This window comes from Cucurbita moschata, unplaced genomic scaffold (assembly GCF_002738365.1).
Source record: "Cucurbita moschata cultivar Rifu unplaced genomic scaffold, Cmos_1.0 Cmo_Scf00036, whole genome shotgun sequence".
Taxonomy (NCBI): Eukaryota; Viridiplantae; Streptophyta; class Magnoliopsida; order Cucurbitales; family Cucurbitaceae; genus Cucurbita; species Cucurbita moschata.
The window spans coordinates 157,955-178,519 of record NW_019268552.1 but is presented as its reverse complement, the minus strand read 5'-3'; the positions used below and the strand labels follow the sequence as shown (position 1 = coordinate 178,519).

At 38.6% G+C, this 20,565-nt stretch overlaps 4 protein-coding genes across 5 annotated transcripts in view; all 4 read right to left on the bottom strand.

The window, feature by feature from the left end:
• Positions 1-592: 592 nt before the first annotated feature.
• On the bottom strand, positions 593-7,756 carry LOC111431636 (probable UDP-N-acetylglucosamine--peptide N-acetylglucosaminyltransferase SPINDLY). 2 transcript variants are annotated; one of them, XM_023068332.1, is made up of 11 exons: positions 7,465-7,756; positions 6,262-6,481; positions 4,607-4,699; positions 4,426-4,527; positions 4,135-4,305; positions 3,969-4,057; positions 3,282-3,403; positions 2,895-3,076; positions 2,403-2,687; positions 1,196-1,343; positions 593-1,103 (listed from the first exon to the last, which is right to left on the bottom strand). In XM_023068332.1, the coding sequence occupies exons 1-11, from the start codon at positions 7,623-7,625 to the stop codon at positions 730-732; spliced, it is 1,947 nt and encodes a 648-aa protein (XP_022924100.1). In that variant the 5' UTR covers positions 7,626-7,756; the 3' UTR covers positions 593-729. The 2 variants fall into 2 exon arrangements, with proteins under 2 accessions (XP_022924100.1, XP_022924101.1); XM_023068333.1 differs by lacking the exon at positions 7,465-7,756 and adding an exon at positions 6,655-6,769.
• Positions 7,757-9,581: 1,825 nt separating this feature from the next.
• Positions 9,582-14,037, bottom strand: LOC111431537. The gene is made up of 4 exons (XM_023068214.1): positions 13,737-14,037; positions 12,911-13,151; positions 12,332-12,426; positions 9,582-12,004 (listed from the first exon to the last, which is right to left on the bottom strand). The coding sequence occupies exons 2-4, from the start codon at positions 13,128-13,130 to the stop codon at positions 10,178-10,180; spliced, it is 2,142 nt and encodes a 713-aa protein (XP_022923982.1). The 5' UTR covers positions 13,131-13,151; positions 13,737-14,037; the 3' UTR covers positions 9,582-10,177.
• Positions 14,038-15,136: 1,099 nt separating this feature from the next.
• Positions 15,137-18,715, bottom strand: LOC111431694 (pentatricopeptide repeat-containing protein At5g50280, chloroplastic). Its single transcript, XM_023068396.1, has 2 exons — positions 17,749-18,715; positions 15,137-16,703 (listed from the first exon to the last, which is right to left on the bottom strand). Exons 1-2 carry the CDS (start codon positions 18,579-18,581, stop codon positions 15,368-15,370), a joined length of 2,169 nt encoding a protein of 722 aa, XP_022924164.1. The 5' UTR covers positions 18,582-18,715; the 3' UTR covers positions 15,137-15,367.
• Positions 18,716-19,160: 445 nt separating this feature from the next.
• The window catches only part of LOC111431532 (probable Ufm1-specific protease), a 5,995-nt gene continuing 4,590 nt past the window's right edge, over positions 19,161-20,565 (bottom strand). Inside the window, exons 11-13 of the mRNA XM_023068206.1 lie at positions 19,908-20,019; positions 19,608-19,710; positions 19,161-19,521 (exon numbers count right to left, since the gene is read on the bottom strand). Of these exons, the coding sequence (XP_022923974.1) occupies positions 19,292-19,521; positions 19,608-19,710; positions 19,908-20,019 (445 nt within the window). The 3' untranslated portion in view covers positions 19,161-19,291. The remainder of the gene's footprint in view (positions 19,522-19,607; positions 19,711-19,907; positions 20,020-20,565) is intronic.

Genomic DNA, 20,565 nt, shown 5'->3' with positions numbered 1-20,565 from the left:
AAATAATGAATATCCATATATTTGAATTGAATTTAAAAAAATCTAGTCAGAAACGGTCGCCCTCGACTAACGAAGAACAAACTTCAATCTAAAACAACATGACCAAATTGATAGTTAAAAACATATTATAAACAATAGCTTACGACAAGGTATGAAATATAGTGATATCGTACATTGTTCAAATATTTTAACATGACAATAACTTGATCGCACGTTATATTCTTGTTGATAAATATTAATTTTTTTTTTAATGAAATGATCTAATTAAAAAAATTTAATTTCGAGAATGTATAAAATTTAAAATTACCTCATAGCTATTAGGTAACTCCAAAAAATTTACTTATTTTTTATTTTGGTGTTTGAATTTTTAAATTCAAAATTTATGATAAAATTTTGAACCAGTAATTTTGAAATTTAAACATCATATATACGCATACTTGCAAAATTCAGGAATTCATCCTAACCACAATCAGGTACAGAAGAGAACCTAAGTTTTATGAACTATAGAACCGAAGAGTTTGCGAGTGAGAATCAAATATATTAGAAACTAACCTAACTGAACCAATGGTCCTGATTAACACATTGGTTCCCATCAAGGAAGTACTGCCTGGGGAGATATATCCAGGAAGCATCTTCATTCAGTAAATGCTGCTTTTACATTTCCTTGTAAGAAATATCATGTATATTCTACATCCTAATCTAATGAGGATGAAGCCAATGGCAAAGGTTTCAATCTTTAACACGACACGATGATAAGCTATTACATAATCGAGATACGGCTACTGTTTTAATCAAATTCGACTTGGCTGAATCGAGCAATGGATCAGCCTCAAGAGCTTTCTCAAAACAATACTTAGCCTCCTCCCATCGACCCTCTGCAATAAACACTAATCCTAGATTGTTAAATGCAGGAGCATAACCAGGTTGCAGTTCCAGAGACTTTGAGAACATAGCTTTGGCACGTTCGTACTGTTTTTGCTGTCGATACAGATTTCCGAGGTTGCAAAATACGGAATGTGCTTGTTCATTGGCCACCAATGACAAAGCTTTCTTGTATACTTCTTCGGCCTGTGTCGGGTTGTCTGAGAGTTGCAACGAGATACCTAACGATACAAAAATACGGAACACGATTGACTAATGAGAGACGGAGATCCAAGAGATTTACTAAAATCGACATTAAATTGTATTGACATACCTAGGTTTGACCATGCATAGCTACAGTTCTTAAAGCGAGCAATTGCAGCTTTGAGGTATCTTTGTGATGTTTTAAATTCTCGTGTACAGAGACTGTGGAGGCCGAATTGATGCCACTGAACAGCATCATCTGGGTCCTCAGCTATTCCCTATAGGTTAAGAGTAAGGCAATGCCCACCATCAATCTAACAAGAACATCAATAATAGATGGAAATATATTATTGTAGACTTTCAAAATTAGAACAATGTATAAAGATTTGCCACAAAAATGTAATTTTCCTATCAGTAGGCTGCTTTGCTCCTTGTATTATTCCAAAAAAACAAGATTCATAGAGCTGGAAATAACAAAAGTTGTGATCCAAGACCTCGGCGGTTGATGTAACAGCATAAGCTTGCCGCTAGCAGATATTGTCTACTTTGGCCTATAGCGTAAGGCCATCAGCCTCACGGTTTTAAAACGCATCTACTAAGGAGAGGTTTCCGCACCCTTATAAGAAATGTTTCGTTCCTTTCTCCAACCGATGTGAGATCTCACAATCCATCCCCCATTAGAGGCCCAGCGTCGTCGCTGGCACACCGCCAAGTGTCTGACTTTGAAATCATTTGTAATAGCTCAAGCCCACCGCTAGCTGATATTATTCACTTTGGTCTGTTACGTATTGCTGTCAGCCTCACAGTTTTAAAACATGTCTGATAGTGAGAGGTTTCCACACCTTTATAAGAAATGTTTCGTTCCCCTCTCGAATCGACGTGAGATCTCATAGTTGAACAACATGAAACCACATTGAAATTAATGGATACGAAGCCCTTGGTTTTCATTCCTTCGGAAAGCCTTTTGCTAAAACGAAAAGCTATACATTATAAAAAGAATAAAAATTCGATAGACGACTAAGAGATTATAAAAAAAATTGTGTTTCTTAAACACTTGGTGGACGATTGGGGACCAACAACAAAGCTAGGGCTGTATCTTTCAGAAACGAATAGTCAAGGCTAATCAAAATGGGGATTTCCAAATGATAATTAGCATACAAGAGATCTTCAAAAGTCCAATCACCATCGATAGAAGAATTTAATATCGTACCGAATAAATATTGCCAGCTTCCGTTCCAACATAGTCCAAATGATAATTGAGGGCCAAGCATGATTATAAGCATACTTTCTAGTAGCTTGGTTAGACAAAAAATACGTTCAGAACCAGAGATTGATACCTGATATAAACTGTAGACGGCGTGTTCTTCCACTTCTCTCAGTTCACTTTGATCTGTACGAAATCCAGAAGCAATCTCATGTTGAGCCTTGTGAACCATGGAAAGCCCAGCCCATGCTACAGGATGATCGATTGTCAAGCCATCTCCATCTCTAATAATTGAGGCCATTTCATTTCCAGCCCAGGAGAGCTGCTCACTACGATCTTGAGACCTTTCTGCATCCTTAAGTCGGTGCATAGCAACAGAATATCTCATAGCCATGCAATTTGGCTCCAGTTTTGCTACCTGTTGGGTATTTACAAGAGGAGAGAGAATTAGCTAATTTGAGGCCAAAACATCAAGACCCTTCTATTAATGAATTCATACAGCCATGCATACACAAGGTAAAATTCTACAAAGGTTTCCGGTAAAGACTGAATATCCCATCTTTTCCACAAAACTAGACGACATGAGAAGAAAACCTTATCCCAAATAATAGAGATCCATGAGCACCTTCTCCAAGCACTTGGCAGAACTTCTGTGGTCCCCAGTCACAAAATACACATTAGCAAGATTTGCCCAGGCATGTGCTGCTTTTGGATCTACCTTTAGAGTCGCTAGCAAACATTCCTTTGCAACATTCATACCTACAACCTTCTCATCAACACCACCTTCACCAGCATTTGCTCCAGCACCTTAAAATTTAGAAGAATGAGTACTTTTTGTGTATGGGGAAACACAAACTAATTAAGATTCTAATAAGTAGGCCAAAAAAGGGGAAAGAAAAAGGTGATGACCGAACCCATTCCAAATATTTACAAAATAAGAGGGAAAACGACAACAATGTCCTTTTCATAAGTACAATCTCTAACAAACAAACAAACCACCTCAAGCACATACCTACAACAGTAGAACCATACTTGCACAAGAGAAAAGCAGCATAGTTGATGAGAGCAGCAGGATGATTTTGATCTTTCAGGATCAATTCTTGAAAACATTTTTCTGATAGTTCCATGTTTCCACTACAACATATGTCCAACAGTAGCATGTACTTAGTATGATAGCATTAATCCAATTGGCACATTCTCAAGGCCTGAACTTCTTGTACTAACTATCGACAATGACAGGACATGCAAAAAGGCATACAAGTGATTATACATGCACAGCATCGAAAGTACTCAAAATTATCCAATTAACAAATAGCCATAGGATAATTGTTATGTGCAAAGCCAGTAAGGATACTGTATTTCTTAGGGAAAAAATTGGAAGTAAGAAGCATGCCTGACTATAAAGAAAGCTTAGGACCTTCTGCGTAATTCGAGAATTGTCGATTGAACATGCATATATTAACTTTAACGAAGCAATGGGTTTTAGCATTAATTCCATGATTATCTCATTTGCATCATCATTAATGTTTATTGGTGTACAAATCAATTTTGTCGAGTATACTGCCTTCAGTTGCTTATTTTTTCAAGTTCTAGTATCGGTTCCCTAACTCCTCAACATTTACTGGAACTGAAGTTAGAAAAACCTGAAGAGACGCAGGAAAGTTAGATTTCAGACAAGCATGGACGATTGTTGATATACCTTTGAAGATAAGCAATTCCAAGGTTTCCAAGGCAATCATAGTTGTTAGGGACAATGGCCAACAGATATGATAACACTGAAAGGGCACTCTGGACATATTAACATGAGTCCACATTAGTTTCTAAGAGGAGAGCAACCACGGAAGTGAATAGTAATAAACATGCACCTTCACTCGACCAGTAGAAAGAAGTATCAAGCCTAGGGTATTCCACATAGCTGCCTGTCTAACATCAGATTGAATTGAATGCTTAAGTTTAGAAAGAATCTCGTCAAGCTCCTCTTGATCAAGTTCTTTGTCTGAACTATTATCCCCTGCTGCACTTTCTAGAAGGAGACACTAGACAGTTCATAGAACAGGTGAGCATAATCAGGTTGGTAATATCTATTATTTACAAATAGAGACGAAGTATAACGTAAGAGGAGAGAGGTAAGGTTGAACATGGATATAAAATGTAACCTGTGCATGATGAGTTTGGACCAATGAGAGCAACTCTGGCCTGTGAATCTCAACATCACTTTGGAGTAAGATTTCCTCTGCCTTCTCATATGCTGAAACAGCCTGAAAGAGTACCACAGTTTTAATTAATAATAGAACAAGAAAATTAACCAAAACAAGTATGGTGTGCAAGCCAAGCTACCTTTTGTGGCTGGCCCAACCTCTGATACATTAGGCCAAGAATGAAATGAGCGTGAGCATTTTTTGGCATCTTTCTTGCTACATGAACTAACCCCTACAGGCAGGCATTCCAATAATCAAGGTAAATAAGAAGTCACATCCTGAGTACTTGGTTGTGGGGTGAGGGGAGTGAGATGTGGCCGTGGATGTATGTATTGAATACAGAATAAGCTTTGAAAACAAATGGATAACATAGAAGACTATAAATACACAATTTGATTGAATTTCTGCAAGAGAAAAGGATATCCAAGTGCAACAATACATTTTTATTTGGAACAATTTCATCAACAAAATCAGACATCGAAAGATTTACCTAAAAGAAGCTACAAGGGCATACTTAAACAAAATCTATTAAGAAGTCAAGGATTCAAATAATACATGTATCCAAATTGCAGGGCAAAGAAGAGAGACCAAGAGTTTTCCATCATTTAAGTTAATCAAAAAAAGTTAACACTCCGTACACTGATCCTTCAGGAGATCAAACTGCATAAGCAATCGTCTTTTAAAAATAAAATAAAATAAAAAAAGAAACAAAACTTTTCATTGATAAGATAAAAAGATACTAAAATTCAAAAGATACAAACTCCACGTAGAAGAAAGAAAAAACATTCCAAAATAAACAAATATCCTGCAGAAGAAACTTGCAAGATTCGCAAACAAAGCTCCAAAAAAAACTCCCAAAGATGCAAAAATCCACCAACTTAAGACAATAAGCCCCTAAAATAGCTTCTACCAAAAATGCTTGCCAAAAAAAACCAGACTGCAAACTTAACAGTTTCAAGGCGATCCAACCAAAGGAGAAAATTTCTTGCAAAGATGCATTAAATCCAAACAAAAACGAACTCCAGAATTTGCAACAAGCTAAAACCACCAATATGAGACAGAAAAGTCCCATAACATGCTGCGCCCACCACACCAAACACGCCAACCAAAAAGGAAAAAGGAAGATCCATGAAAAGCCAGAGAAAACCCAGTAACCAGACCAACAAGACCAAAACCAAACCTTGAAACGATAAGGCATCTTCTTGAGAAATAAAAAGATATGAAGGAAATATAACAAAACCTGCCACAAAAAAAACCCTGGACAAAACCCAGATCAAACAAACTGCTGAAAGAACAAAGGGATCGAACTACATGGTGACTGTTATTATTGGTATTTCAATCTCTTTGACCTTTGGCAGCAGTGGCCTGTGTCTTTACCTTTATCCTGTGATACGTCTTAAAGAAAACTACTTACCATCCAAAAGGACAAGTCTGAAATATGGGAAAGAAAAAGGGCGCCCCCATTAACCATCCAAAAATCTGATTTTCCCCAGCTCACAAACCAAAACATAATTTTAGTTGTACTATTCGAAAGAAGCAGCCCATGAGCCAAAAAAATTATATGCATGCAAAAATTAGATGTAAACTTGTCTGATAGAGGTCTTAAGTTAAGAAATAGCGGGCCGTTCTTACAAGGTTTACATGCACACAAGATTTTTGAAACCACCTTTTCACATGGCAAGCAATAGAATGCATCATATCGAAGATGCAGGAAATACAACAGCAAAGGAAGCAGGTGATATACAGAAAACAAAGGTTAAAATGAGAAGAAAACCAAATGTTGACAAAACTCACAGTTTTGAGGCTGCTGACTTTTTCTTCGCGTGAAGTTGAAACACCTTGACCATGTTGATCACCATCTGCATCAGCTGCAGAATCAAGAGAGTACTCTACCTTATTGTTTCTTGAACGGCACTTTCCTATTTTGCTTACATGTCTACCTTCAACTTCCATTGTATTAGCATCCTTGCAAATTGCCACAGTTTTGTCTTGATTGCTCTCATCCACAGATAACCTAAAATCACACGCTTATTTTTAACAAGAAGCCACAAAAATTTATTACAATAATTTTTAGTAGGTACTAACCTATAGGAAAACCTCAAACCCTAAAATGGACCTTTTTCTGGGACAAAGAAAGTAAAAAACCTTGATTATATTTCAGTTCCCAAATTTGGTATTTTGCCTTACCTTGGAGGGCCCCTAATGATACAGCTGAACCTCACGAAGAGGCTTAAGATCATATGCCGTCACACTGTCTTTAACCTTTTCGTTTGGGATTTAATGGAGGGGAAGATTTTAGGACGTTTCACAAAAAGGAATTTTGATGAGGTTTGCAAGAAAGTTTTAAACAATGAGAGCCTTTTGAGCTTCTTGATTACAGTGACTTCTGCAGTTATCTTAATCTTTTGTCATGTCTAGTAAGATAACTCGTTATCCGGCTAATCTCATGTTTGGGTTTGAACTCCTAGTAACTAGTGCTCCCTCCAATTTTACATGTTTTTGGGTGGAATGCATGTTCCATCCAAAATAATAGTACCAATGAGTTCATGCGGTACCTTGCTGATCAAAACAAAGACAGTCGATGAAGCATTATTTTGACACATTTTCTTCGTTTCATAAGCCTTGATTCACAATTCACACCATCCATTACAGAAATCCTACTTTAAAAAATAATTTGATTAGCAGGCAAGGACGAATACATAAAGGGCACTTTCTCAAAGTACCTCCGAATCATTAGCAAGAAGGTCAGCAACTTCTTTTGTACTATGTTTTTCTAGTTTTAATTAGACTGTTAACAAATAACCTAAACTACTCTCGATCGAAAAACAAGAAATAAACCGCTCAACAGTTTGCCGGTACAATTTTGGTTCTTCAAGAGTAAATAGACCACAATTAAAACCAGGACTCCCTAGCAAGGAGATTTTATGAACCAAAAGGAGTAAACGCTACCAAAAATTTCCAAATTCGATTAAAAAAGTAGACAGAAAAGAAAGTAACCTAGAGATAGTCGAAGCTGAAACGTGAACGGAACTGTCGTCGTCCATTTCTGGAGGATCAACATTGAGGTCAGCAAGAACAACGACTTTAGAAGAATGGGCCGCCTTCGAGTGCTCGTCGAGGGAGCTGTCCGATGCTCCATGTTCTGTCTTGAGAGGCATTTTGGGAGCAGCTGGAGCTTTTCGGCGCTTAAAGACTTTGTGGCGCGACCGTCGACGCGAAAGAAGTAAAGAATGAAAGAAGAAGACCCTTGTTTGGTTGCGCGGATTGCTTAGCCGCTGTTTGGATGCGGAAACAACCTGCACCGACTTACGCCTGCTGACATTTTTGGTGTAATTTTAACGCAGGATTAAAGAAAAAATTAAGGTCACGTGGTTAAGGATTTCTTTATTATTATTCTTTCCCCTTTTGTTGAATATAATACAAAGAACAAACAAATGAATTTGTCTCGAATAACTGGAGTGTTCATGCAATCCGAACAATCTGATCATTCAACCCAAACTACAAAAATTGTCCGTAGCTAGAATTGGTTTAAATTTAGACATGTTCATAGAACACGAACTATCTGATCATTCAATCTAAACAAGGGTTGTTTGGTTGTTTGTAGCTAGGATCGGGTTAATTTTTTTGAAATCGGAAAAAGTCAGTCCAATTGCCCAAATAAGCGTTGTTAGGTCAACCTGATGACTAAAATAAGGTTCACAACTCAATTTATTTATATTTTCTTCTCATACCATCTGAAGTATCAAATACCAAAAACTTGAATAAATTACATCACAAATCATGACCTTAAGACATACGACTCTTCCCAATGGTATGATATTGTCCACTTTGAGCATAAACTCTCATGACTTTGTTTTGGGCTCCCCCAAAAGGCCTCGTACCAATGAAGAGAGTATTCCTTGATTATAAACTCATCATCCAACATCTCCCCTCAAACAAAATGCGACTCTCCTTCATCGAGGCTCACGAAAAGTGTTACCCTTTAAAGTACTACTATTCTCAAACAACTTACCATAATTAAAAATAATCAAAAGTACTACCTTCTCAAAAAAGTACTTTTGACAACTACTCATCTTCCTCATCTATAACAGACACACTAACACAAACAAACATATAACTCACACCAAAGAATGCCTTACTCCTTACTCCTTAACACCTTCCCATATTTCCGACTCCGATCCAAGTTGAGATGGGTATCGGAGACAGGATCATGCTTTTGGAGTCAGCACCTTCCACTGTTCGCCTAATCCGATGGTTTCAGTGTGTTTTACCATTGGAGACAGCATCATGCTTGTGGAGTGGGCCAACAGCGGTATGACGTTTACTCTTTAGAGATATAACAAGCAACTATACATCAATAATTGGGCTCGGTTTCTAGTATCATTCAATATAGAATACGGTCCTGTCTGGCGCATTAGTCATATCAACCTAATGAAATCATCTCATGATAGACGAAACACTGAAAGATAGACCAGTGTTGACCTCTATTTACACCGTTCTCCAGATAAGGTAGTTTGAACCATGCGTTAACTTACTACGCCCAACTACTCTAATACAATGCTGGAGGAGACTGGATCACACATTACATCCTAGAGACCACGATAATAATACGGGTGAGTTATCATCTTTAACATTCATGGGATGCGAATTACAAGACCAGTTATCTGCTTTGTATTCGACTTTACCTTTCCATTGGATGATAATTTGAATAACACACCAGAAAGTTATCGACCCTCGTAGACGTAGAGAATGAAAAAATTGGGAATACTTTAGCGTGTGGCGTATCCTCTTTTTGGAGTGGTGGTGTATCGACTTTTTGCTGTGGTGGCGGATTATTGCATTTCTGTGTAATATACATAGCATATGACCCACAAAACCTTATAACCCACCTTCGGTGTTTTTGGAGTGGCGGATTATTGGTTTTCTGTGTAATATACATAGCCTATTACCCACAATTCCTATTACCGGGAGACAGGAAAATGATATCGGAGAAAGAAAGAAAAAGAAAGAGGCTTTCCCCATATTATATATTTTATTATAATTTGCAATTTTAGAATGTAAAAGTTGATTAAAAATGTAACTTGGTCGATGATCTTAATGAACTAAGAGAAAGGTGAAACCCCAAGAAAAGTAGATTAAATCTCCATAACTCTGTGAACTCAATCTCGAGGACCAAACAAAAAAGGGCATTTACATGGAAGAAAAAGCATGCCCGTAATTGAAAGGCCTAATACAAAAATAAACAAAAGAGAAGAAAAAAAAGCACGAGAAGAAAATTAGTAGTGATTTAGTGAAAAGTACTGTCCACCACCATCAACCCTTTGTTTCATGTTGTGCGAAGCAGCAGCAGCAGCAGCAGAAGAGCATATTATGAGATATAAAAGATCCTGTCTAAACAATATCATATCACAACACTTACCCCTAAAGTTCTGAAGAACAGTGAAGAAAAAAGGAGAAAAAGAAGAAGCAGAAGCCGAGATTTTTATACAATGGCAAAGGATCATCATATTTATTATCTCCTTATCAGGCCTCTGCTTAAAGTAAGACCATCATCACGAGGAGGAAGAAGTAAGGAAGGAAAAGATCCCATCATCATTATCTGATCTACTATTCTACCTTAAGACGAGTCCAAGCAGGCAGCAGAGGAGAGCTCGTGGCGCTTCGGAACGGTGTAGAGGAGATTTAACAATCTAAAACTCTGTTTTTTCCCTCAGGAAGCTGCAGCCAAGAGCACTGAAGAATCTGCTGCATCACCAGATGATCCGAAGGAGGATGGTAAAAGCCATCCTTTCTTTTGGGCGTGCTCCACATAGGAAGTGAATTTCTTGCTTGCATTTGGAATGTCGAGTGCGAGATCGTCGAGGCTGTCTTTGATCCTAGAGAAGCCTTTGGTCATCTGGTTGATGGTGATCAGGCCAACATTGAAGCATTCCTGTAGAAGATCTAGAATCCTGTCGTTCTTCTTCTCCATGGCCATAACCAATGCCTTCTTTACAACCTCGTGGTTGAAGAAAGGCATCCCTAGATCACGGATGCACTGAAGAGCTTCACTCACAACTCCTCCACTTTCGTACTCCTCTAAGAGCTTCTGAATCTTGTCCTTTGCATCCTCTACTGCCCAGCCAGTTCCACCGCCCCAGCATCTTAAAAGCCGCTCACCAGCATGCCGAGCTGCAATTAATGACCGGGCCATTCGAACAGTTTCACTACCTGTACAATTTGGGATCAACCTACAAGCGATATCCTCGAGATTTAGAGGAGCCAAGACGTCGTCAATCACAGCCCTGGCTAGAAAGAGAGCAAGCTCATTTGATGCATCCAAAATGTCTAGGGCTGTATCTTCTGCAGACTCGAGTAGCATTACAAAACCATTGACTATATCCTCTGTAGAAAATATCTCAATGTGAAGAACTGAAAGGAGCACTGAAGCCATTTCTTTTTCTCTGTTTTTCCTATCCATTGCAAGTGTAATCAGCCTCTTCAAAAAGATTGGATTATACTCGGGTGCACCAAGATCTTCTAGGCTTCTTATTAATTCAGGAATGTCATCTGAAAGAAAATATTCATGAATTATAGTTACAACCTCTTCCTTATAGCACCTCAACTTTTCATCTGTAGATCCAACATCTATATCTTCATCCGAAGATTTCATGAAGGAAACATCGAGCCATCCTTCAGATATGGCCCTCGGGACCAACGATTCAAACAACGATTTTGCCAATGGTATATCAAGAGCAAGGTCGTCAAGGCTCTCCGCCAGCCTAGAAAACCCCTTAATCATTTGACTTGAGCTTATCAGACCTTCTTCAGCAGCTTCATTCAGAAGCTTCAGTATCCGGGGTTCTGCTTTTCGGATCTCCATGGCAAGAATCAAAGCCCTCTTCACAACCTCATGATGAAAGAATGAAACGCTTAACTGCCTTATGCATCTGCAAGCCTCGATGGTATCTCCATTCTCAACATATTCCCTTAAGAGATATGCTATCTTTTTCTTCACTTCCTCAACTGTAAAATGTGTGCTGCCTCCCCATTTTTTCTCCACAAGTTCGGCATGATGTGGAGCAGAGAGATAGCTCTTCTCGGCGGTTTGGATAGCCTGAGTTCCTTTGGATGGTTCCAACAATGCCTTCCTTGCCCTGGCTAGAAATGCTAAGGGAAGTATGTCATCAACTACAGCACGAGCTAAGAACAAAGCAAGGATATCAGCTGCATCTGGTATATCGACAGCAAGATCATCAGCAGATTCAAGTAACATAAAAAATCCATCTCTTATATGGGCAGGACTGATAACATCGACATACAAAGCTGATAGCAGAACTGAAGCCATTTCCTTCTCCTTATCATGTCTGTCCATTGCCATAGATACTAGCCGTTTAATAAAGTAAGGATGATAGTTACTTGAGCCTAGATCTCCAAGATCAAATGCAGCCAATTCCACGTCACCAGTGCTAAAGTATTCCTCTATAATAGATACAACAGATTTCTTATAATTATCTAAGGGATCTGATGCAGTCGACCCAACAAGTTGATATCGTTCCTATTAAAGAGGAAATGTCAAAGACATTACAAACATTTAGGTTTGGAAAGAATAATAAATTAAAAGCTTCTCCATCAATCTCAATCCACCAAATACAATTCCACTAGCGTGTGTACTATTACCAGTCCATATGTTAGGCAGTACGTGGGAAATCGTGCAAGTACCATTAGCATCACAAGTTGCAATCATCGTACCTCAAACCTTAATAATTGGGTATGCTATTTTCTCTGGGACTTAGGATCATCATAGGACAGACGTGCATGTGCGTTATATTGGGCAATCATACACAATATCAGAAAATGAAGTCCAACTCAATATTGAAATTACCTCACCACTGTCATAGTTAGGATCATTTCTGTCAGTATGAGAATCATCATCAGTGTCAAGCAATTTACCCCAGGTGCCCTTTCCACCAGCCCCATCTGCTAACAACAGCATATACTAGTGGTTAAAACAGTAAGAACAGGTTAAGCTGCTTAAATTACATCTCAAAATATAAATAGTCTCATGTATATAATTTAACAAGGTAAGATTTCAAAACCATTGCATTGTTCACTACAGAACCAGAAATGAAAATGAAAATGGCTAAGGAGAAAGGCGAAGGGAAATGTTTCACAGGCAAGGCTGAAAATAAATTTAAATCCACCAATATAATCATACAGATTTCACACCAATATAATGAAATCATGCACACAAAAGCATTAATCGTCAAGTTTTAATAATCATGATTTTAACTGTAAACTGCAGAAATATACTAACAATGTAAGGATGAAAAGAAACTGATGCAGTTAAAAATCATATCAAATAATTATATAAAACATTCAGAACAGCAAAAATATGTACTTCGACATTCAGTATCAATTCAAATACATAAATCAAGACTACAATAATGTCAGATGAACTCACCCTTTTTCACCCTAATATACTTCCCAGAGTTAGATCTACGCACGTGCTTCACATTAGCTCCAGGTGCCGGGACGTTCCCACCAGAAGGGGCTTTTATACGATATTCAGGAAGTGAGCTTTTGGGAGAGTTTGGAGAGGATGATAAAATATCCACATTCTGAGTTGCTATTTTCAGCACTTCCCGCTGCTCTTCAGTCAGAAATCCTTCATTCGAGGCCATTTATGCTGGAGATGCGGGTACCTACATGTTAATTAAAATTCAGAGGGGAAAAAATGCACATACATACAGCAAAAATTGAAAAATAAAGTCGATGATTAAAATATGCATTTATATAAATGACTTCACCTATACATCCATCTCATGCTAAAAAATAAAAATGCATCCTACCTAGATGCTACGATATAGTAACCAAAAGCACAACACAAACTGAGTAGAAATCTATTAAATAAAAATTCGATTAGAAAAAAGGGGAAAAAAAAAAAAAAGGAAGATTCCCAAGAAACAGAAATATGCGCCCCCAAGACCGCGTCCACACACACAATTATGGATTCACACACAACAGATTGAAACTAAACCTTGGACAACTGAGAAACGGAGGATGAACGAAGTTCAAAATAAAATACATAAACTAAACCTATGAAGCAACCGCCACTTCACTTCCACAAGATTCATAATTACCAAGTTCCAACTAAGGGGAAAAAAAAAAAAACAATCACTCCATCCTCCATTCTTCCAGTTCCTCCCAAACAAAAAACAGTCAACATCAAACACACAAAAGCGCACACGCGTGAGAGAGAGAGAGAGAGAGAGAGAGAGAGAGAGAACCTATCGGCGAGCACTGGGAGGCGCAATGAACCGAAAGAAAACACTTGTAGGAGTGGTATTCTTCTGTGCTTGGCCCGGATCTCGAGCCAAGACAGGAGACACGAATCGGAACTCCAAATCACAGCAACGGAGAGTGAATATCAAGAACAAATTGGAATGTGAAAGGAAAGGGAAAACCCTAGATCAGAAAGACGCCGGATTATCGGACCCCGATCCGAATTTGTCTGCTTGTTCTTGCCGGTTGAGAGTCTGAGAAAGAGAGCGAAAAAGAAAACCGGAAAAGGAAAAAAAAAAAACGAATGAGGGCAAATACCGATGTGGGCGAAAGGGGTATTTATACAAACTTTTCAGTTAAAAGTACACGTCATCAAGGAAGGAATTTTGGGTTTATCCTTGGGTGAGGGTGTCCACGTGGCAGCTTTCCTTTACCCAATTACCGGTTGTACAGTTATGTGCGCTAACCGGTCCAGACTCCTTTTTTATAATTCCTTTTTTTTTTTCATCCAATTTCTCTATATATGGCTAAGCTTTTTTCAACTCCCATAAAAAATCTCTTTTAATTAATTAATTTATTTATTTCCGAGTCTTAAATCTTATTTTAGTTGGGATGAAAATATATATTTTTAGGGTAAATTTAGTTAGTGATAAAACAAAATACATATAAAGCATTTTATTGGTTAGCCAATTTTTAATACAAAATATAAAATCAAGAGATTATTAAAAACGTCTAAAATTTTATTAATTATAATCAATTAATCTACCTAGTCAGAAATTAATCAAAATTATAATTTAAATACATAATGTTAAACAAAATATGTCCATGATGTTTTAAAAATTTTAATTTTTGAGTAACATAATTCAAATAAAATATGAATAAATCAACTAAATACGTGATGTTCTTACATTGGTTGAAGAGAAGAATAAACCACCATTTATAGGTGTGGAAACATTCCTCTATAAGATTTGTAAAGGGAAGCTCGAAAGGGAAAGGCTAAAGAGAACAATATCTGCTAGCGGTCGATCTGGGTCGTTACAAATGGTATTAAAGCCAGACACCGGACGATGTGTCAGCCTTTTCACTGATCCCCGTAGGGGGGTAGACATGAAGCGGTGTGCCAATAAGAACGTTGAACTCCAAATGAGGGTGGATTTGGGGGCGGTCCCACATCGATTGGAGGAAGGAAAGAGTGCCAGCGAGGACGCTGGGTCCCGAAAGGGGGTGGATTGGGATGTCCCACATTGGTTGGAGGAGGAGAACAAGCCACCATTTATAAGGGTGTGAAAACCTTTCCCTAAAAGACGCGTCTTAAAGCCTCGAGGGGAAGCCCGAAAGGGAAATCCAAAGAGGACAATATCTAGCGGCGGATCAAGGTCATTTAATTCTCGAAGAAAATAAGATATTTGGAAGAAAGAAATATGATCATAATTTAGAGATCATTTTTCAGTTGAAATTTACACCCTTTCTCATAATGTACAATATTCGACTTTATCCTCTTTTTTCTCTATTGAGCCAGTGTTTTGCTCTAGGCCCATATGAAGCTGATCAAAATCTGGGCCTCCTAAGCCCATATCATGAGGGAACATAAATGGGCCATCCAAGCAAGAAAAGCCCAAATGGGTGAGTCAATTCATCAACTCCCAGTCTCCACTTTCGCTTGTTCATTAGGAGAAATTCTCAGAGTTTTCACATACTTTCTCTTGTTCTTCCAAAACTCGTCTTTCTTGCCCTTCTTCTTAGCTTTCACCATACCCAATTTGCTGTTCATTATACCCAAAATGGCACTCTTATCCTTCCTGTTCTTCGTATCGAGTTTCGCATCCAAAATTGATCGAAGTTTCTGATACGACTTCACATCAGGCACTTGCCCACTTTTTACCATCTTCTTGTGATAGAAGAACGCTCGTTTGAAATCCCGAACACGTACGAACGCATAAATCATGGTTGAGTAAGTAACGGAGTCGGGTTTTAGCTCCCGAGCAGCCATCTCTTGCAGGAGCTGCGGCATCTTTAGATGTTGGCCTCCCCTTGCATATGCGTTCATCAGCATGTTGTATGTCATAATGGTTGGCTGCAGCCCAGTCTTGCTGAACTCGGATATCACATCTCTTGCTTCAATATAATGACCTTGTTTTGCAAACCCATCTAGCAGTATGTTGAATGTTACTCTTGTTCCTGCTACTTTTTCTCTAATCATTAACTTCCAGATTTTCATCAATGCCTCGGTATCACCTGCACGCCTAAACGCGTCGAGTAGCGTCGTGTAAGTTTCAATGGAAGGCTTTAAACCTTCTTGCAGCATGTTCTCGAACGTCGAGTAAGCTTTCTCGTGCCAACCGCTAACAGAATAAGCATGAATCAGAGCTGTATATGAATGAGAATTTGGCTTTATACCATTCTTTTTCATCCTCAAGAATGCATCTGCAGCCATGTCGCTCATTGTCTTCTTCCTCCCGTAAGCACTAATCAAGCAAGTGTATGACTTCACGTTCGGCTCGAATCCCGTGTCCTTCATTTCGATCAGAAGCTTCTCAACAATCTCGGGTTGCATCCTCCTGCTGTATGCATCCATTAAGATGTTAAAAGTTGCACTCGTTGGTTTCACTCCTTTGGCTTTCATTTCAGCAAAGAGACCTTCGGCTTCCTCGATTTGATTTGATTTACTAAATGCATCCATGATCGTGTTATACACGATTGCGTTCGAAGTAACCCCTTTCTTCTCCATCTCCAGTTGGATGATAAGAGCTTGACTCTTCAGCCCCTCGTCACAGAACGCTTTAATCAGAGCACCCAAAACTTCTGGACTCCATTTTACTCCTTTTTCGTTCATTTTCTCGAAGTAATCCCAAGAATCCTTCGCGCTGCGACCGATCTTTCTCATGACTGTAATCATTATAGAACATGTCACATGATCGGGATTAACCTTGTTTGTTTCCATAGCCGCGTACACCTCGCAAGCATCATTATACCTGAAAATCATAATATGATCATTAAAGGATAATCTAAGTGAAGCTTCTACAACCACTTTGAAAGACATGAAGAAACAGTGCTAATTTTCCCTCAAAACACTACGACTCTAACCAATTTGAAGTTTACTGTTCCCATATACTCAATTCCAGTAAGAATAGCAAAGAAGAAGCCATTAAAACATGCTATGACATGCTAAAACTTCATATTGCCTCTAGAAGCTGTCAATGGGTGGGTGAAGCCACCAAAGGTTAAAGAGGGGGCGGGCCATGGGTATTATACGAGCACTGTTTTAACAGCCCCAAGTTCACTGCTAGTAGATATTGTATGCTTTGGCGCATTACGTATCGTCGTCAACCCCACGGTTTTATGATGCATCTGTTAGGGAGAGGTTTCCACACCCTTATAAGGAATGTTTCATTCTCCTCTCCAACCAATGTGGGATCTCACAATCCACCCCCTTTGGGAGCCCAACGTCCTCGCTGGCACACTGCTCGGTGTCTGACTCTAATACCATTTGTAATAGCTCAAGTCCACCACTAGTAGATATTATCTATTTTGGCCCATTACGTATCGCCGTCAGTCTCACGATTTTAAAACGTGTTTGTTAGGGAGAGGTTTCCACACCCTTATAAGAAATGTTTCGTTCTCCTCTCCAACTGATGCGATATCTCACAAGTATAGCCTTGACACCGTTACAGAAAAACATAACACAATGTTGTGATCCCTAACAAGCAAACCATCAGAAACTTACAAACTTACGCCCCTTCTCATAACCATTTGATTTTTTTACTTTTGGTTCCAAAAATTATACTTACGAACATTACTTCCACCTATGAATTTCATTGTTTCCCATCTTTTAGGAATGTTTTCAAAATTCAAGGCATTTTTTGAAAACTGCATCATTCAAAAATGGTGAGAGTATTAGTCATTCAACAGCTCTCAATTCAATAATGTTTTCTTCAATAAAGGAAGATAAATGACAAAGAACTAAACTAAACAGCAAGAAAATTAATAACCATAAAAGAAAGAGGACAATGTCCATACCTCTTACAGACCATAAGCCCAGACATTGCAGAATTATACACATGAACATCCTGAAGCTCCTTCTTGAGTGGAATGTTCTTGAACAACACCATAATTTTATCTCCCATTCCAGCTCTTCCCAACAATGGAAAGAGAATAGAATAAGCACGAGGTGTAACAAGCGAAGGCTCCTGCAACCCCATCCATTCAAAGAAATACAAGCAACATACCACAAGATTCTCCTCACCCAACAAGCGCAGCACCTCCAGACATTCTTTCTCATCAATTTTTCCTTCAAAATCACCCAAAGCCTCTCCTAGAGTGGTATTTTGAGGCAAATTCCTTGCAGTTCGCACAATGTCTCCGACGACACCATCCGGTAATGCCCTAGAATTCCTACTCACCAAACCGGATTGTTTCTTGTCTTCACCGGGTGCAATTTCAGCTTCAACGGAACATTCAACGTCGGAGGCAAGATGCCACGACGAACGGCGGTTCTTCTGAAGGGATAATTTGCTTTCGGGTAATGGATCTTGCGTTGTTGAAGTCCGGGATTTGAAAAATCTGACTAATGGATCGTTCCAATCTTCCGTCGTGTTTCCTCCAAGAACTTCTTTATGTTCTTCTTCATCTTCCTCCTCCTCCTCCTCCTCTTCTTCTTCTTCGAGAAAAGGGAGGAAAATCGGAGAAGGAGACTGACTGATGGGATTTGGAGATGTCGCACATAAGCAGCCGGCAAGCTTCCGAGTACTGAATTGAAAAAATAAACAAGAATTAGAAGTGGATTGTTTGAGATTGGCCTTGCGAATGGACTGAAATGACTGTGGGAGGTGGTGTTGGTGTACAAGAGCCATGGGAGCTTGTTCTTCGGATAGCTTGCTGCTCGGTGACGAGCTTATAGGGCGGGAACGCTATCTATTCCGTATGTGGCCAAGCCCAAGCCATGAAAGCTTCTAAATTTCACACAATTTTACATTTTAATTTTCATTTAATTTTTAATACTAATTTTGAATTATTTGTAACAATTCAAATGTAATATTGTAATTTTTATCTCACCATATTGTCCTCATTCTAGGTGGATCTCACAATATTGTACTCGGGATCTCACAATATTGTACTCATTCCCCGTAGATCTCACAATACACGATCATTTAGGGTCTAATGTCCGCACTGACACTATGTTGACAATGGGATCTCACAATACACAATCTTTTAGGGGCTAATGACCGCACTAACACTATGTTGACAGTGGGATCTCACAATACACGATCCTTTAGGGCCTAATGTCCGCATTGACACTATATTGACAATGAAATCTCGTAATAAACGATCCTTTAGGGCCTAATGTTTGCACTGACACTATGTCGACACTCTGTTCCTCTCTCCAATTGATGTATCAAAATCCCTAAACTTTATTAAAAAAAAAAAAAAAATTAAAATCCTTGCAAACAAAATTTAAATTACAACTTTTTTTTCTCTCTTGGTGCCATGTAGTTTGATATCAATATATCCTGAGATCCTTAGGAAATGGAAAGCATAATGTACTGTGAATACAACAGATGAACTAAACCATGTTTGGCCTCTGAGGCAGCAGAAGATTATAGAACTTATCGTGTAAGAAGAAGTTCTTCCCTTTGCCATCAACGGCTTTCTTCCATCCACACCAACCCCCACTCACAATTTTCTTGATGTCATCACTCCCCGTGTAGTGAGGATCCAGAATTAAGAACCCACAATCACCACTTGCTTCGTTGTAATCAACTCCCAAGAGCGTGTATGCAAGAACACCGCCTCCTGTATTCATAATAGAAAAGATCATCAAGAGAATTTTAAGGTAGGATTCCAGTTTCGCCTAATCAATTATAAAGATAAGAACTCACCAATCATAATTGGAGTTCCTTGATTCTCGAAGTGTGCAGCTAATTCTCTACATTTTTCGGGAAGTTCAGCCCCGGATCTGACATTTATGATTTTGCAACTCACCTACAGACACCACAGATTTTTGTTTTTTTTACTTTAAACAGTTGTTGTGCAAGATGATCTATTATCTTTTTGCTATACTTGGATGGCACGGCGGGGCGGGGTATACGACGACTACTACTACTACTAAAATTCCTGCTTTCACAAAAGTCATGATATAGAAGTTATGCAGGACAATGTTTCATAAAATAAGAACTTACACCAAGCAATTTGTCTAAAACAAAGCTCAATTCGATAGCGCCTATCCATTCGCGTGACCCAATAAATGAATCATCCTTGTCACCGATCTCCACTAGTGCTTCTTGTATTTCCCTAAAAGGGGTAGAACTGGTCATGCAAGAATCTCAAATATTCTTATACTCAAACTGCAGATAATAGCTATACAAAGTACTTGCCATTTCAACCACTATCATTGATTATGCTGATTTTGTTCTTTATTTGGTAAATATCATTGATATCTTTTCTTATTTACTTGGTAATCAGCATAATCAACTTCGCTAAGTGCCTCGTACTTGGTAATCAAATAATGCTATACGGAGTAATAGCTATACAAAGATACGTTACTCAAATATTCCTTTTCTCGTACTTGATTGTAATCTTTTTCCATTGGTATTGTCTCTCAATTTTGTCTTGTAAACTCACTCCTTTGTAATAAACACTGATTTTAGTGGTTTTTTGTACGCTCTGAAGTGAGTTACACATTTTTCCTATTTTACATTAATTTCGCTATATCAATGAAAAAGTCTATTTTCAAAATATCAAAGAAAGAAAAACATAGCACAATCAGACCTACAAAGCACAAATAATAAACACATGGTGGTGGTTTTTTTTTTGGGGGGGGGGGGGGGGGGGGGGGGG

Coding starts and splice junctions, on each gene's coding strand:
- LOC111431636 (XM_023068332.1), bottom strand. CDS start 7,625: ATGCCTCTCAAGACAGAACATGGAGCATCGGACAGCTCCCTCGACGAG. Junction 4,700..6,261: donor AAGTCAGCAGCCTCAAAACT/GTGAGTTTTGTC, acceptor GCCTGCCTGTAG/GGGTTAGTTCATGTAGCAAG. Junction 4,528..4,606: donor GGTTGGGCCAGCCACAAAAG/GTAGCTTGGCTT, acceptor GTACTCTTTCAG/GCTGTTTCAGCATATGAGAA.
- LOC111431537 (XM_023068214.1), bottom strand. CDS start 13,130: ATGGCCTCGAATGAAGGATTTCTGACTGAAGAGCAGCGGGAAGTGCTG. Junction 12,427..12,910: donor GTATATTAGGGTGAAAAAGG/GTGAGTTCATCT, acceptor TGTTGTTAGCAG/ATGGGGCTGGTGGAAAGGGC. Junction 12,005..12,331: donor CTAACTATGACAGTGGTGAG/GTAATTTCAATA, acceptor CCTCTTTAATAG/GAACGATATCAACTTGTTGG.
- LOC111431694 (XM_023068396.1), bottom strand. CDS start 18,581: ATGGCTCTTGTACACCAACACCACCTCCCACAGTCATTTCAGTCCATT. Junction 16,704..17,748: donor GGGCTTATGGTCTGTAAGAG/GTATGGACATTG, acceptor TATGATTTTCAG/GTATAATGATGCTTGCGAGG.